The 12,282-nt window shown below is 40.9% G+C and overlaps 2 protein-coding genes across 5 annotated transcripts; both read right to left on the bottom strand.

Moving 5' to 3' along the window:
- On the bottom strand, nt 1-5,779 carry tradd (tnfrsf1a-associated via death domain). 2 transcript variants are annotated; one of them, XM_078795701.1, is made up of 5 exons: nt 4,117-4,406; nt 3,571-3,724; nt 3,206-3,486; nt 2,485-2,623; nt 1-1,430 (listed from the first exon to the last, which is right to left on the bottom strand). In XM_078795701.1, the coding sequence occupies exons 1-5, from the start codon at nt 4,207-4,209 to the stop codon at nt 1,132-1,134; spliced, it is 966 nt and encodes a 321-aa protein (XP_078651827.1). In that variant the 5' UTR covers nt 4,210-4,406; the 3' UTR covers nt 1-1,131. The 2 variants fall into 2 exon arrangements, with proteins under 2 accessions (XP_078651827.1, XP_057945142.2); XM_058089159.2 differs by lacking the exon at nt 4,117-4,406 and adding an exon at nt 5,662-5,779 and having other exon boundaries at nt 5-1,430.
- Nucleotides 5,780-5,993: 214 nt separating this feature from the next.
- Nucleotides 5,994-12,042, bottom strand: ogfod1 (2-oxoglutarate and iron-dependent oxygenase domain containing 1). 3 transcript variants are annotated; one of them, XM_078795700.1, is made up of 14 exons: nt 11,824-12,042; nt 11,503-11,648; nt 11,386-11,432; nt 9,829-9,929; nt 9,639-9,755; nt 9,480-9,571; nt 9,284-9,412; nt 9,099-9,212; nt 7,787-7,866; nt 7,465-7,703; nt 7,275-7,403; nt 7,123-7,192; nt 6,442-6,500; nt 6,221-6,359 (listed from the first exon to the last, which is right to left on the bottom strand). In XM_078795700.1, the coding sequence occupies exons 1-13, from the start codon at nt 11,984-11,986 to the stop codon at nt 6,455-6,457; spliced, it is 1,473 nt and encodes a 490-aa protein (XP_078651826.1). In that variant the 5' UTR covers nt 11,987-12,042; the 3' UTR covers nt 6,221-6,359; nt 6,442-6,454. The 3 variants fall into 3 exon arrangements, with proteins under 3 accessions (XP_057945042.2, XP_078651826.1, XP_078651825.1); XM_058089059.2 differs by lacking the exon at nt 7,123-7,192 and having other exon boundaries at nt 5,994-6,359; XM_078795699.1 differs by having other exon boundaries at nt 7,123-7,403.
- Between the last annotated feature and the right edge of the window lie 240 nt (nt 12,043-12,282).

Genomic DNA, 12,282 nt, shown 5'->3' with positions numbered 1-12,282 from the left:
ACCAATTAAAGAGAAAACCTATTTTGAACACAAACTCTGCATTATCTTTATAATGACAAATCAGGTAAGTGTACCTAAAGAAGTGACCAGTGGGTGCATAACATGCAGCAAGCCACTTGTGCACAGACTCTTTGTCACATCACTACCAGATATGGAATCCAGTTGAAAATGTGAACATATTTTCATAATCTGTTGATGTGTGCTGAAAGCTACACATTAAAAACTGTCACCACACTTAAAAAAAAAACCACCCGGATTTGTGTCACTAAAAGTATGTGATTGCTTGAGTATCAACATAAACAGCCTTAAATATCCCGACATAACAACCTCAGCAGTAGCAGAAGCTGCAGAGCTGAATGTATAACTAATAAAGCTATTTCTGTGCAGAAATCAGCCTGAGTGTGTGTGTTAACAGCTTCTAATCCACACGTCACATCTGGATGGATAGTCAAGTGGCATAAAAAGGATGGAAGGGGTCGGGCTTTTTACACAGAACCTGAATGAAACCAGAAGTTCAGCGACTTTGGGCGGAGATAAACCCTCGTCGGTTGCACACCTCAATTGCTGCATCGGCCTTGGTGCCCTGAAACAACGTGACACAAACACACATTCAGCAGCAACATCAGGAAGTCAGTTTAATCATATGAGCATGTACACGTGTATGTGTGTGTGAGTGAGTGAGTGACTGGATGGAGGATTAACACTAATTTATACCTGGGGGAATTTGGACAAAATGATCAGATTTAATTACACTAATGCATCAAACACAAACATGAGAAGGTCTTTTTTTTAAAACCATTTAATTTGTGTGCACCCATTTTATAGGGGGAAAATGAATAACCTCAAGTTGTGCAGTCATTAGAAATGAGATTCCATCTGTAAAGCAAAAACAGAGTTGACATAGGACAGAGACGACTCCACACACCCACACACACATACATACACACAGCAGGACTTCATCTAAATAAAAGTAATGAAAGCAAGTACACACACACATACACACAGTCACCAAATAGAGAGCAGGCATTCTGTTTGTAAAAGCAGGAAGTCAACAGAGGTGAGACACCCTCACCCTCCCCCCTTCACCGTGACTCCATCGCTGTGATCACACAAGCACAAAAGTGCCCAGCGTTAGTCTTGTGGGTGTACGCCCAGAATAGTTTCAGCAAGGCCGGTGAGTTTGCAGTACTCCAGTGCTTTGACCAGTCGGCTCAGCTTGGCCGCCCTTCCCTCCGCTTGGAGGAAGCGGCTGAGCAGCTGATAGGCCTGCTCGTACAGGCCCTCTCTGGCGTACTCGTAGGCCAGATTGTCAATGGCCGTATCCTGTAGAGCGCGGCAGTCCCTCCCCAGGGTCCTCCCCACATGCTTCCACTGACGGCCGACTCCATTAGCGAAGCTCTGAACATCTGCTGCCGTCAGCATTCTATCCTCTGACGGAAAAAAAACACATTAATATAAAACTGTGCTTAATTGCGATTACATAAACAGAGGTTTATAAACACTTGCATATCCGCTAAGAATTGAAATGCTCTTCCTTGACGTACAGTTAGTGTTTGCTATCATAGGAAAAGGCTGCTGTTCAGCTTCTTTATCCATCAAATACTGGGCAAACGTCTCAAGTTGCCATTAGGTTTGTATAGCTTTACTTCAAGAGGTTTCATTAATGCCATTTATGAATTATGACACTTTTATGTGTAGTACTATTTTCTGTCAATCTGTCTCTATTGAGCCCATGATACTAATGATTGGAAGTGGTTGAAATCGTCATTGGGACATCTCCGTGTGGGGTTTGCATGGTCTGGAATAGAAAATAGAATAAATCACATCCTCATAGATTTATTTCAAATCTATTGTGGTGGTGTAAAACACATCTGTCCATATATGTATATGTATTCTCTTTGGTGAGAGTGTGTCTATGTGACAACAGATGCTGGAATTTTGATTGTAGAAGCCTGAAATAACAAATAAACATCAATAACCGCTGTTAAAAAGCCATAATACTGGCCTAATACTTTTTATTTATGATGCAGCATGACCATTCCACATGGAACCCTGAGTGAAATTGAAGAAGTTGACAATTCACCAAATGTTATAACATACCAAACAAATTATACATATATATATTTTACTTCAAACCCTGGTTTGAGCCACAGTGAGCACGACAATTCAACAGAAAGCTGGCAATTTCAAATTAATGCAATCCACATATATTATCTGCTGGCATGCACTAATCTCCCCTTCAACCATCAATTCATAAATGGTTGGATTAGAGAATCATCTGTCAAACTGCACAGAGTTTGTCTGCTGCCGGCACATCACACAGGCACAACAAATACAGCAGATGTTCGCTGACATTATTATGACATGCTCTCTGTTTGTTGTGTCACAAGCTGCAACGCAAACGCCGCTGTGTTGCATGTGACATTTTACACCTACATTGCTACAGTACTTCTTTGAGCTCAAAGAGAATAACGCTTGACTTACCAAACACTTTATTCTGAAACTTGAAGCAGTTGCTAGGAACTTCCTGTATGACAGGGTTCCGCTGGGGGGCAGGCCAGTGGACCTCACACTCCAGCTGCTTCTCAAGCTGATCGATCTCTTCGTCACGGAGGCGTTCTGGCTGCCGAACATTTTTAATTCAGAAGAAAAAAATTTTGGGTATGGCATTGTGGGGCAATAAAAAACATGTAGACAACATTAGATATCCCTTGACAATCAATTGGGATAATAACTGCTTGATCTAAAATGATAAGAATGATGATTTTTGTATTATTTTAACAATATGTTTAACATCGCGTCTGTACTATGCAGTGGTGTACAACTGCTCTGCATCACACAGAATTGTTCCAAATATTTTGGCACTCTTGTGTGGCTAAATAAAATATTACGTACTCGATGAAGTGTCCAGTCAGTGCATATGATTCATTATTGGCAAAACAAGCTTTTAACGGATGTGTTGCTGATGTAATTAGCCCTATTATGTAAATGAAGTTGAGCTCATTGCCATACATCAGTTAAAGGCAGCACGCTCACATATTGTAAATTTGTTTTAGAATTTAGAGGCTAATTAAGAGTTAACTCTGGACAAAATACGATTAATCGCAATTACAGTAAAATCGATTGACAGCCCTAATACACACACATATAAGAAGTGCATCCAAACAATGTTAGGCCAGCTTAAAAAAAACAAAACTGTGCCTACTTGTGACAGGTGGATATGCTGTAGACAAAGTTCCAGCTTGTCCAGGCATTGATCCAGGACCTGGGTACCGGCCTTAAGCTGGGTCTCCACGTTGAACTCCTGTGACAGCGCCAGAAGTCGACAGGCATGTTGGGAGATGGACTGCCGCATTGCTCCTGAGCTGTAGCTCTCCAGGAAGTGCTGACAGGCTGCTATATCCATAAACTTCACCTCCACTCCAAGGAAGGGATCAGCATCGTGAACCTTTAGTATCTCATAACCAGCGAGACCGCCTGCTGAATCTGATCGAGGAAGAACACTTATTGAAATAAAAGCAACACCCTTTGAATTATTACATACATTTCTATAAGAGTGTCAGTGCTTACCTATGAGTGTCAGTTTGATAACTTTAAAGAAGATGAACTTTCCCTGTTGGTCTTTGTAAAGAGAGAGCAGGTTTGCATCCGGACAGAGCGACTGCAGAAACAGAACGGCACATCCTGTCCATGGCCCTCCATCCAAAACCTTGTCTGCCATCCTCTGAATAGAATTTGCAAAATATCATACAATTAGTTTAGAGAGACTCACAAAATAACACCAACAGGTAGGTGCTAGTGCTGCTCCACACCTATTCTATAAAACCCATAACATGAAACGATAGTGGTTTGTCCCAAGTGTCAACAGCTAGCAGTTTAACAGATGGGAACGCGAGTGATGTCAATCCCAACCCCCCCCCCCCCCCCCCCCGCTTTGTCATTGAAAGGCATGTTGGTGCGACTGAGGAGGTCTTCGAAATACTTGACGTTGATTTCTTCATTCAAGTCCAAACTAGTTAAAAATGACACTCATATAAAACAAACATAACAGTACTTGGAGTCCATACATTTAACTCCAAAATGGCGCAAAAGGTAACACTAGTGTATAGTACCCACCCTGAACTGTTGGTGCCTGCTAGCAGAGGCCTCATTCCACCTTTCCCATCTTTGCTCCAACCTCCTCTTGCAACCTTCATTACATAAAAACATGCTTAATCTGAAGCTTCCATCCCCCACAGCTACGCATCCCCGATCACCCGTACTCTGGATGAACTACAGAAGCCCACTCGCTCATTCACTCTGCATGCTGTCTCCATGTACAGGATCCACAAGGCGCCGCATGGAAAGAGCATCATTTGAGCTGGATTATACGCATGTCCTCATATTTCACTAATACACACTACGCTTGACTCTTAGGTCTACAGGAATTTCAACAACTTAGCCAGTATTTAATTATATGCAATCCTATCTACCGGTACTCTGAAAGTATACTGTGAGATTAGTTCAGCAGCTGTATGAGGATTAAGTGATCATCATGAGCTTAAAATATATCATTTAGCTTTTGCTGCCAAAAAGACAACCTCTAGTGTTCCCTGGACAGCCCGGATGATGTCCGCATGGAAGAATGCTAAAGATCACAAAGTTATGCTTCCACAAATTAGTCATCTCATTGTGATGTTGAGACGTTAAGGTGACAAAACACACTTCAGGGCAGCAAATAATCATTCATTCTTTTAAAGTAGGGGTGTCAAATAGTATATCATAACAACCAAACCTCATGATATGGCACTTTATGTACAACATTTTAAACATACTGTATACATGAATCTGAGGGCTGCATGGTGGGCCAGTGGTTAGCATGTAGGCCACACAGTCAGAAAACCCATAGATGTGAGTGTGAGTGTGAATGGTTGTTTGTCTATATGTGCCCCGTGATTGGCTGGCGACAAGTCCAAGGTGTACCCCGCCTGTACCCCGAATTCACCTGGGATAGGCTCCAGCATACCCGCAACCCTAGTGAGGATAACTGGCATAGAAAATGAATGGATTGAAAAGAGTCTGAAAAGTTGAACACGGAGGATAGGGGCCCTTTCAATATCAAAGAATTTGTCAAATTACAGGAAAATAAACAGCTTTCACCTTGTAATCTAGCAGTTCAATATGCTATTGGCGTTTTAGCTTTATAAACTTCACAATACAAGCTACAATCATATCACCAGTTTTAGCTGCTATTGGAATAATACATTAATTCGTTGCTAACTCAGTATTCATGGTGGTATTTAGCCACCTATATAATCTGAAGCTTCTATATATTACCATGGTATGAGCAGATCCATTTACATGCACTTTATTTCACTGATACAGAGAAACACGACATAAATAAACACGCCTTTACCACATTTCAGTGAAAACTGTACATTCTTGAGTCGCAACTTGTGCATTACAATGGTTTTACTAGCAGCCAGCAACACTACCCTATTCACTAACAGTAAGGACTGTTTATAGCAGGACAACTGCCGTCAAAGCTCGAATTCGACGAGACAAGAAACTTTTAACTTCCCTGTTTGTACAACGAACAAGTCGGGAGGCAGCGTTTCCAACAGTTACCCACTTTAGAAATGAGTTTAAAGAAACTGTTTGCCAATTTGGACAGGAACTTACCTCAAAACTTTTTGTTATATTGTTCGGTGACGCTTCCGACTAAAAGATTACGCCTACCGAGACTGTAATCACATATTTGCGTCCTATTGGTTGAGAAGAGAGAGGACGATTCTGATTGGTGGAATCCAGCTCAGGGAACGACAAAAACCGGAAGAAAGCATGGATGTGTTTTTTTTTACAGCAACTAAGCGCTTGAAAGTAGGACAGCGTCATTCATTCTCAGTCTTCATAATTTACAGTGATCTTAACTATAAATGTTTGATGAGAGGAAAGAGTTGTGTACATTTCCAATTTCTTATGCAATCACAAAACCATTAAACCAGACAATTACTTTAATTTACTGCATACAGAGGGCTTTTCTTTTTCTGTGATTAGTACTTTCTCATACATAAAGTCACAGTGAAGTAGCAGTATCAATGAGACCAAAATAACAACTGAAAACTCATACTTACATGCATTTAGTTTGCATACATATACTTAAGATGGTTTTAGAAGGTCAAGAAACAATAAAATTCTACACACATACATAAATATATACCTTAATAAGTTTATTCATAATACACAAAAGAGAAGTCGTAGAATACTTTGCCAGAAGAATCAGTGTTGCTTTTATGATTGACATGTTTGACAAATTTAAGGGTTTCCTTGTCTCTGTAGACCAGCGCGAGGGAATTATCTTCTGGGTTGACCGTCAGCAGCTTTAAAGAGCAGAAAAAGATCACAACAAAGTATTGAGCATTATGTATGTGTAATAGACTTACTGCTTGTAGTAACACTCACCTCCTCATCCTCTTCATTTGCAACGTAACAAGTAAAGCCTCCATACTCCGACTGCCAACCTGACAAAAAAAATATTCATCAGTCGTCATTTTCATCCACACAATTATCCCCTGATGCCCATGTCCCTCTGCCCAGGATTGAACTCCCAACTCCTCTTGGTGATAATAAATATAATGCTCAGGTTTGACTGACAAGTTTGACCGAGAAGTATTCATTTAATAAATCATTTATCATTGTGACTCTAGTGTGCAGTGGTGTAGTGATGTCCTGTATCTTACTGAGAGCTGTTTCAAATGTTGCTGTTGTCTTACTTGGCTACATGATGGAGTCAAAATTTTACCGTAATTTCCAGTTTATACGACGCACTGGTGTTTAAGCCGCACCCACTAAATCTGAATGAGCCTTAATTCTTGTCACTATTATATTATTATTATTATACACATTATTGCCTAAATAGCTGGTATCACAAGCAAGTATCAAGACAATTGTATCTGCCTACAGTCAACAGTGGTGATGGAAGCACTATGTCTAGGGCTGCATGAGTGTTACCGGCACTCTGGAGCTGCGGTTCATTGAAGGAAACATGAAATCCAACATGTACTGCGATATTGTGAGATATTCCCCTGGGAAACTGGAACACATAGCAGTTTTCCAACAAGATTAGGAGCCCAAACACACTACCAAGATGACAGGTGCCTTGCTGAGAAAGCTGAAAGTGAAGGTGACGGAGTGACCCAGTTTGTTTCCAGACCTGAGGAGCGCATGTTGTCTAACATGTACCAGATTGTAGGGATGAAAATGGATGGATGGTATACGCTTGGGTTCTGACTCACCTGTGCAGCTGAAAGGCAAAATGAGATCTAGTGCATATTCTGCTCGTGCTGCCTCGCCATCATGCAGTAGAGTGTAGCTCCCATGGGACCATCGTCGCAGCTCTCCGCAACACTGAGGTGTACTCGGCTCTGAGTAGCAAAAAACATTAGCAGGAAAACATAAATTCTGCAAGCTCGTGATTATACACACCTTTGCTTTTAACTGCCGTTTCATTTGGGGAGCCAGCGGCTTCTGCAGCCTCTTCCTCTTTTTTTTCACTGTCACTGTCATCATCATCGTCGTCGTCGTCGTCATCAGCAGGACACAGGTAATGCAACCGAAGGCCAGTAAAGTTGGAGAGGAGCAGAAAGAAGGCCTCTGAATGAAGCAGCTCCCAACAAGCACTAACACACTCAGGCAAGGTGTCCAGACAGGCTGCTTCATAGCATCTAAGTGCATACAAATGTAATAATTACACACAAAAGAGAAATGATCTCTGTAAAGCATAGATAATCTGTGAAACTATACCGACCTCTTATTGGCAGGACCTTTCCTCGTCCACTGAATCTGAGCGAGCCGTAGAGCTTCACTCACTTGACTGAATTTCTCCTCCTGATAACACAATCATACACACAATCAGGAGAAGGGAACATATGCATGTACAATTTGAACATTTTCTGGGGAAAAAATATGCCTTAGGAGTAAAACCATCATCCTGTGTGATGCCCAGTGAAAAGCTAAAGGAGTAACTCCACCAAATTATTTTACTTTTTATGGTACATAAGACTTCCTGCAGTACTGGTAACAAGTAATAACAGGTAATTTATTTTCTTGTTGTTTTACATTATTAAAATGTTATTAAAAACATTGACTGCCAGTTAACAATGGTTTTGGCCTGGAACTAATCAATTGGCTTAACAATGTAAAGTAGATCCCTGCACATGTGTAATTCAGCAAAATTGTATATTTTTGGTCCAAAACTTTAAATAGACAATTTTTTTAATTAATAATAAGACAAATTTTAATGATTTTATACATTTAATGATTTGTAATTACTGTATAAAATGTGGATATATGTGAAATGTGATAGATTATATGTGATATAATATATGTGGAAGCACTAGCTTCAACAGTGAATCTGAAGTCGATATATTAAGTACCGTAGTTACTGAAATTAAAAAAGGCAAGTGGTGTGGATTATGTATACACACTGTCTTTCAAGCCTCAAGCCTCAAGCACAAGCCCCCATGAGGGACTAATAAAGACACATCTCTATCTAGCTTGATGACCAGGCAAACAGCTACTCCATGACTGTGATTCTGTCTGTTCTACATTTGCTGTTTTACAATTTAATTCATTAGTGGTAAACATCTATACATTCTAGAGAATGTATGGTTGGAGTGTCTTGCCCAAGGACACGGCAGTGACTGGGATGGAGTAAGCCGGATTTGAACCAGGAACTGGAAGACCCCGTAAGCCACTACTTTAAATGCAAGTGCATGAGGCATATTTAGGGCCTGAACCTGGATTTGGTCACGAGTGAACAATAGTAATTGAAGAGAGAAGGGGAGGGTTATTGCAAATGTTGATCTGAAAATTTAAGCAGGAGGTTAAAGTCCAGCTAGCAGAAGGTTTTGGGGCAAGTTGGCTTAACTTTGTCTAAAAAAATATATATATATATAATGTAAAAAAAAAACCATCCCCCACAAAATGCAGCAAAATGTTTCAAAATGACATTAAGTCAGTGGTTCCCAAAGTCGGGTACGCGTGTCTGAATGGGCACGTGACTGTAAAAAAGTTTGAGAACCACTGCATTAAGTCAACCAAGCATAAAACACATTTACCCTGAGAAAAGTTTTAAGCTGGATTTCTGAATTGTCTTCAAACTCTCCTTGAATGTTCTCCTGGTAGGAAATATCCAAGTACAATGGATTGATCCACTCTAGCAGCAGTGTCTCCTGTTATGTACACACAGAACAACAATCAGCCAGGAGTTCAATTCATGTGCACATACGACTATAATACTCACGTCTCTTGGTAAGTGTGGATTCCGTGTGATGGGAGGTTCTATGTGGCGAGGGGGACGTTCCAGTGATGGTCCATGAAACCAGCCGCTTAGAGAGAGACGACATTTGTCCTCTGACAAAACCTCGGATACCTAAACATATGCAAACACGGCCAATCGTCGCCTCTTTGACAAAACACAAGATAAATAAATCTCTTACTTGATGAAAGGAGACTGGAGACACTTCAAAAAGTATGAGTGTGTTCCAAGAAGGCACGAGTGACTTGACAACACTCTGTGGTTGGTAATGACCTGATCACATGAATTTTGTTATTGAAGACACCAACTGTCGCATTGCAAAACTAAAACGGAAACTCACAATCTGTTTCGTAAAGATCAAGGGCTCCCCCATCGCTGCTCTGCCATGGAGGCACGAGGTAGAGAATGAAAGCAACACGCCTCCCTTCCAGTTCATCATCATGACACAAAAGAACATCTAGAAAGATGTTAGAAATACACGGAAATTACACAAAGTGTCATTCAGCTGAAGGCTTCATAATGATGCTCACCTGTGTATTCATATTTGGCACAAGAAATATCCACAGTGGGCTCCAATTTGACCCCCAAAACTTCCTCAAGCCAAAGCCGGAATTGTCCAAACAGTGCTGACCTGAAATTAGAGATAGATATTGAATTCAGTATTTTTCTTTTTATAAACCCCACTAAAGGGGCGTGTGACAAGGAAGCAGTTGTTGTGGGTCGGTGAGAGCTGTTGGAGGTCTCAGCAAAGAGGCAACTGCCTCTACTGTTTGAACCTGACGTGACATTTTGTGGCAACATAAATAATAAACGAGCCAAAGAGGAAGCCTTCAATTTGCTTTTAATCATGGTTTGCATTCACCGGGGTGGATTGCTCCAGGAGGTGCATATCATAAATAAATATTTACAACAATTTAAGACTGTCATAATCCTTAGAGATGGTATGTGCAAAGATCTAAATAAGACAATAAGATTTTGTTGCTGTAATGATCTGCATGTGTTATTAGTTTGGCATTCACTGCCACAGCAATAAATAAAAAACAACAGAAGAGAAGCATGCACAGTCTGGATTTTGTAGTAATGATGTGTATTATTGCTACATTTGGGGATTTCCACCTACAAATCAAATACATTAATTGGCTAGCAAATGTAATCTCTGGCTCCCCCTGGTGGTCATCAGAAACCATAAACGTGTCCAGTGGTTTACTCTTGACTGCTTTGGGATTTTAATCTGTCATAATAACACTGATGATGGTGACAAACCAGAATCAGGCAGGGATTGTCTAATCTTTTGGGAAAGTCACAGGGAAGCGAATGACTGAACAGACAACAAGTTTGAAAAATAATCAAGTGTAACAGCAGCCAGCTTTCACATTATTTAGACACAGTGGGTGAGCAAGTGAGTGTCCTGATTTCTTTTTTTTTTTTTGCATGTGAGTGCCAGTATCCACAAATAGACACAAAAAAACACAAAAAAACAAGGTGGCCGGCCATCCAAAATGCCCACAAGAGCACAGCGACGATTCATCCAAAAGGTCATAAAAGACCCCACAACAACATCCAAAGAATTCCAGGCCTTACTCGCCTCAACCACTGGGCAAACACAGCCAAGTTCACAGAAAAAAACCACTGCTGAACAAAAACAACATTTACCCCGGGCTCACACTTAATCCGTTCCGGCTCCGTTGAAGCCACTGGAAGCATTCCGCAAGACTGAAATCCTAGTTGTAGGCTCCCACTACCTCCATGCGGTGTAGCTCCGTGTCTTCGGCGTCTGTACGGCACTACGGAAAGAATCTGTGTGGGGTGTTTTTCAGACGCCAGAGCACTCTCTGGTCAAGCTCGCCACTGACACTGACTCTACCAGAGTCAGTATGAGTGGCACTTTGCGACAAGCCGGACTGGATCAGGCCCGGAGCGGCAATGTATTCAGGGTCAGCCCGGGGTAAGGCTCATCTCAATTTTTCCATAAAACATCTTGATGATCCCCAAAACTTTTTGAAAAATACTCTTGTCAATTATCATTTTCAGACCAAAGGGTTCTTTTTGTCTTGCTAAACCAAAACAATAAAAACTCACAAACTCACCTTAGCCCTGCAATGCATGGCTCTGTTCTCTTTCTCAGGTCATCAGACTGTGGGGGAAAATAATATTTAAAAAAAGATTTTAAAAAAATAAACCAAAGGGAGAATATTTGAAGTTACCTGTTTAAATTTGTATAGATCATTAGATTTGTTGTGAAAGTTGAGTGTCAGCAGTTCTTTCTGCAGGCCCTCCAAGAAATTCTCACTGTGTATGAAGTTTTTAATGATACAGTGAGGGAAAGGAAGGCAGTCCACCTCTAGATCACCTGCACAACAACAAAGATGCGCACCTCATTATTCGCTATGCCTGGACAACAACACATTCCTAAATGAATATACCTCCCCAACATGTTTAATAAAATCAGCATTACTAGTTTTTGTAAAGTCAGAACTGATACAGCTGCTAACTAGTTTAAATGTGGGGCTGTTGACTTCACGGACCGTGAATATAGTGGGACTTCTGGCTCCACGCCTCCTTCACTGTCCTCCTCACGTTCTCGTCTCTAATGACGGGGCAAATTTCTGGTGTTTCTTCACGATTATTTGTCTTCCTTTTCTTGTTGTTTGACTCCGTACACCCGCCCTGTTGCCTTTTCGATGTCATGATGAAGTCGATTGAACTCGTTTTAAAATGTCCGCATTACGATGACGTCTGGGGTCTTTCGTCGCAGGGAAATGACGTCAGCAACGGCGTTTTCTTTAAAATAAATGCTTGTACATTTAAATGGATTTTAAAAGGATAGTCAGCAGTTTAACACAAGTAGATGGAAACCTACATTTGCGAAAATACAGTTCCAAGTGACATAGCAACCACGCCAGTGATTTTAGTTAAGCTGTTATATAATATGCAATTCAATGTAAGTGATTATAAATCAACCGTTTTGTCATGAAACATCTCCT

Source organism: Doryrhamphus excisus, linkage group LG13 (genome assembly GCF_037039965.1).
Source record: "Doryrhamphus excisus strain RoL-2023G ecotype Guam linkage group LG13, RoL_Dexc_Guam_v1.1, whole genome shotgun sequence".
NCBI lineage: Eukaryota > Metazoa > Chordata > Actinopteri > Syngnathiformes > Syngnathidae > Doryrhamphus > Doryrhamphus excisus.
This window is presented reverse-complemented; position numbering and strand designations above follow the sequence as displayed.

What these genes read in the sequence shown, in the direction of transcription:
- tradd (XM_078795701.1), bottom strand. Translation starts at nt 4,209, where the DNA reads ATGTTTTTATGTAATGAAGGTTGCAAGAGGAGGTTGGAGCAAAGATGG. An exon ending in GCAGGCACCAACAGTTCAGG is followed by an intron (nt 3,725 to 4,116) that starts GTGGGTACTATA and finishes AATTCTATTCAG; the next exon opens with AGGATGGCAGACAAGGTTTT. An exon ending in TATCAAACTGACACTCATAG is followed by an intron (nt 3,487 to 3,570) that starts GTAAGCACTGAC and finishes TTCCTCGATCAG; the next exon opens with ATTCAGCAGGCGGTCTCGCT.
- ogfod1 (XM_078795699.1), bottom strand. Translation starts at nt 11,986, where the DNA reads ATGACATCGAAAAGGCAACAGGGCGGGTGTACGGAGTCAAACAACAAG. An exon ending in ATCCACACTTACCAAGAGAC is followed by an intron (nt 9,213 to 9,283) that starts GTGAGTATTATA and finishes TGTACATAACAG; the next exon opens with GAGACACTGCTGCTAGAGTG. An exon ending in AACGGCAGTTAAAAGCAAAG is followed by an intron (nt 7,404 to 7,464) that starts GTGTGTATAATC and finishes TTTGCTACTCAG; the next exon opens with AGCCGAGTACACCTCAGTGT.